The sequence below is a fragment of the Etheostoma spectabile genome, chromosome 3 (assembly GCF_008692095.1).
Source record: "Etheostoma spectabile isolate EspeVRDwgs_2016 chromosome 3, UIUC_Espe_1.0, whole genome shotgun sequence".
Lineage (NCBI taxonomy): Eukaryota > Metazoa > Chordata > Actinopteri > Perciformes > Percidae > Etheostoma > Etheostoma spectabile.
This window is the reverse complement of record NC_045735.1, coordinates 13,885,321-13,889,165: the sequence shown is the minus strand read 5'-3', so window position 1 is coordinate 13,889,165 and position 3,845 is coordinate 13,885,321. Positions and strand designations below refer to the sequence as shown.

At 41.7% G+C, this 3,845-nt stretch overlaps 1 protein-coding gene across 1 annotated transcript in view; it reads left to right on the top strand.

Moving 5' to 3' along the window:
• Positions 1 to 1,765: 1,765 nt before the first annotated feature.
• Positions 1,766 to 3,845, top strand: part of fam124b (family with sequence similarity 124B) — a gene marked incomplete in the record, with an annotated part of 13,227 nt that continues 11,147 nt past the window's right edge. The window contains 4 exon segments of the mRNA XM_032510028.1: positions 1,766 to 2,173; positions 2,581 to 2,612; positions 2,734 to 2,943; positions 3,318 to 3,713. Of these exon segments, the coding sequence (XP_032365919.1) occupies positions 2,597 to 2,612; positions 2,734 to 2,943; positions 3,318 to 3,713 (622 nt within the window).

Here is a 3,845-nt window from a genome sequence, read left to right as displayed (position 1 = left end):
TGTTATTCTGTCTCTCACTGTTCAAAAAAATCTACCATTAAAATTCCAGACTGATCATTTCTTTGTCAGTGGGCAAATGTACGAAATCCGCAGGGGATCATATACTTTTATCCCTCACTGTATAGATAGATAGATAGATGGACTTCACTAATCCCAAATTTGAAAATTACTTTGTTGAAAGCAGCAAGGAGCAAATTACGAAGGACAAACACACATACTTTCTCACACACAAACCAAAAATACAAGAAACGTACTAGAAATAATACATTAGATGAAAAAAATTAAATAAAAAGATGAAATAAAATAAGATAGCAAAGATTTTTTTTTTAAATGCCTGAACAACTACTGGAATATATACTTAGATGGATGAACAAGAATGTACATGTAGGCTATAAATACAAGTGTAGAATACAATTTACAACCTACATACCAAGTAGATGTATATCACAAAACAAAACATCTACAGCGTTAGATATTAAATATGAAGTGGCCAGAGTGCAAGTAGCATCATAGTGCAATATTGCAATGTGTGAGGTAATGAGATTGTTATCTCACACATAGCTCTGAATTGTTGTAGAGTTTAATGGAGGCAGGAATGATTTCTTGTAGCGGTCCGTGCGACATCGAAGCTGTCGAAGCCTCTTGGAGAGGTGCTCCGCTGGTGGACCAGTGTGGGGTGGAGATCTCCAGGTCCACGATACACATGTATGATAACCTTACAACACCAGGGACTCGAAGCCTTTAACGCAAAACATTTGACGCCGTAGGCAGGTGCTGCTCTCAGGGAGCCAGTATCTGGGTGATGACAAAACTGGCTCGGGGCATCGAGTAGACAAGTGGCAGGAACGCATGACAATGCAGGGTTTCAAACTACTGTCAAAAAGTCATCTCTCGCTAGAAAATTCAGAGAATTTGAGTGATTGGTTAAAAAAAAGAGATGTCTTTAATGCATTTTCACAAAGATCAATAAATGGCGCACTGATGTTTAAAGCTGCTGTATTTTCCATCGACTGCAATAATGAGGACACATGTCAAGGTATTTTTTTTTTGATTCACTTTTTTAGATACATTTCTGAAATTTTGCCTAATCCGTCAAGTCCGACAGTTTGAGGTAAATTGCAACACTGTAGCATATGGTTGAATTGTTCTGAAGTTTTAAATAAATACCAATATGTCTGTTGTAGCGCCGCCGCCGGGACTATTAGCACACAACCTGCACTGATTGAGTTTGGCATTGGACTGGTCTGAACGGGTGCAAAGTGTGTTGAGTTTTCGTGCAAGATAACATAAATTTCTTAGGAAGAAGAATCGCCTACCGGCAAAAAACAAAAACAATAGGGTCCACGCAGCTTAGCTGCTCGGTCCATATAGTAGCCTAATAACGAGCTGGTTTTAAACACAATTATTTCACAGTGATTGTTAAATTGCACATCTACCTATTTGTGTCATGTCTTAATTGGTTTAATATTGAACACTTTGAGTCTCCATGCTTTAAGATGTATTTTATTGGACTGCATTCGTTTTTGCTAGATAACGTTATAGCCTACCAGAGCCTGCCATAAATTAACTGACATGTCTTTCACAGGTCTTGTCAAAACCCGCGGTGTGTTGCAAAAGCGAGTTTAATGCTCTTAACAAGGTATTAACAAAACAACGTCTTTAATGTTCAGGGTTTAGAGCCTCCCCTTCATACGTCCCCTACACTTCTAAATCTACCAGCCCGTCTGGACTGTCTCCTTTGTCTTCTCATATTGTTGGTTAGACGCATGCCATCTGCTCCATGTTATTATCGGCGGATTTAGATTGAAAGCAGCATCATTTCTGTGGGTCCCTTTCGCCAAGACTTTAGCCTCACTAGCTACCCAAACTTAGTCCAGCATGCCAAACCTAATCGGGGGCACCTCCAGTTTTAGTTTTGTTCCAACAAAATAGCCCTGTTCTGTATTTTGACATAACGGTGTATCGTTGCCCGGTGACGTCAGCGTCCCAGCAAAAGAGACCCCCTTTTTTTTTTTAGCAGTCTGTGGACAGGATGCTTTTCACTCTCAGCCCGGACTGTTGCAAACGCCGCTCAAGCTTTTTGTGCAGATGGCTCGACTAAATGTGAAAGTTGAGTGGCGGTATTAAAGAGAGCTGACCATGAAAACGTGGACCCCGGAGCTGAAACTGGCGAGTAAGTCAACTTGTCTCAGCGTTAGCTAACGGGGCTAACGTTAGCTAGCCTTTAAGCCATTGAAGCCACAATGGAAATTCGTTTAGACCAAGACAGTGAATCCTGAACGTGGCTGACATTTTAAACCAGCAACTGAACTGTTGTAGTAACTTCTTAGAACTTTACTATAAGTGTTTTAAACGGTTGTACTCTTCAGTGTATTTTCTCATAAATTGGCTGTTTACGCTTATGTTAGCTAACAACAAATAATGTGTTGTCATGGTGACCAAAGGGACATAACTGTCTATGGTTGTTTCCAAGCCAGCCACCACACGATGGAGACAGATTTTTGTCTTTCCTCCAGCCAATGTTAACCCCAAAAAGAGTTTGAGAATGAATCACTCATGTGTTTATTGTGTCTTATTCAGATCTGACTGCAACAGGATGTCATCATCTGGCAGTAAGTATTCCTTAACTGATGCAGAAGTTAAAGAGGCACTCCAGTACTTGTACAGGCTGTACCAACAGTAAAACTGTACATTTAGTGTGTGTGTGTGCTTTGTGTGTGTGTGTAACCCTAGTTGAGCATATGACCAGTCGGGCCAGGCAGCAGCGGCAGCAACAGCTCCTGCTAATGAACTTGCATCTGCTGGCCAACCCTGGAGACTCACTACTGCTGCAGCACACCCTGGATCGCCTCATCCGTTGGCTATGTCCAAGCTTACACATCTTCCATGTGTCAGAGAGGGCCTCTCCATTTAGAAGTTACAACCACCTCTGTCCTGTGGCAGGTAAGGATCCTTACTCTGTGGTCTTGTATTTATTATACTTACATCTAAAATGGTAATCGGTTCTCAGGTAATTAATTGGCAGGGATGCAACACTATGTTGTGCCTGTACAACCTCATTGCACATTCTGTTGTATTATCCTCCAAAAGAGGAAAACATATATTTTTTTGAAATAAAACATGTTTACAGAAATTTAAACCATTTTCATGTAAAAAACAAAAAACCCTCAAATGTGCTTTTAATTGAATGCTACATTTACTCTGTCTCTGTGTATAGAGTCAACGTGTCATCCCACAACAAGCTGACCTTGATGCAAACTACATCTGTTTTTATTTAAGGTTTATTGAGAATAAATCTATTTCCAAAAATGTTTCAGGCTACCCATCTCTGGCCATCACCTTCTTTCTCCATGAGGCCTATGGAGAGGAGCGAATACTCAAAGTGCTGGACTTCTTTCAGCGTCCACCCTGGCAGTACCACCACACTGAGACCTGCGGCAGCCGAACTGGAGGGATCCACATTACCTCCAGTAGCTCCCCCGCCAATGCCATGCTGCAGCCCTACCTCCTGCCCAGCAGAGACTTTTATAGTTTGGGTGCAGGTATGCCTGTGTGGGGGGTTCGACCAGTCCACTGTGGAGGTGAAATTCTACGTGTAACACTTTACAGTGGATATGACAACTATGAGGATGCTGTGCGGCTCTATGAGACAGTGCTGCAGCGACAGGCAGAGGAGCAGAAGACTGGCTTCTGCTGGTTCACTCTCCACACAGGTATGTCCTGTTTCCCTTTGGTTTTTATAGTATTTATATTCTAAAGCAATAACAATTAAAGGGCCCATGTCATGGTGCTCTTGGGATGCTTTTATATAGGCCTTAGTGGTCCCCTAATACCATATCTGAAGT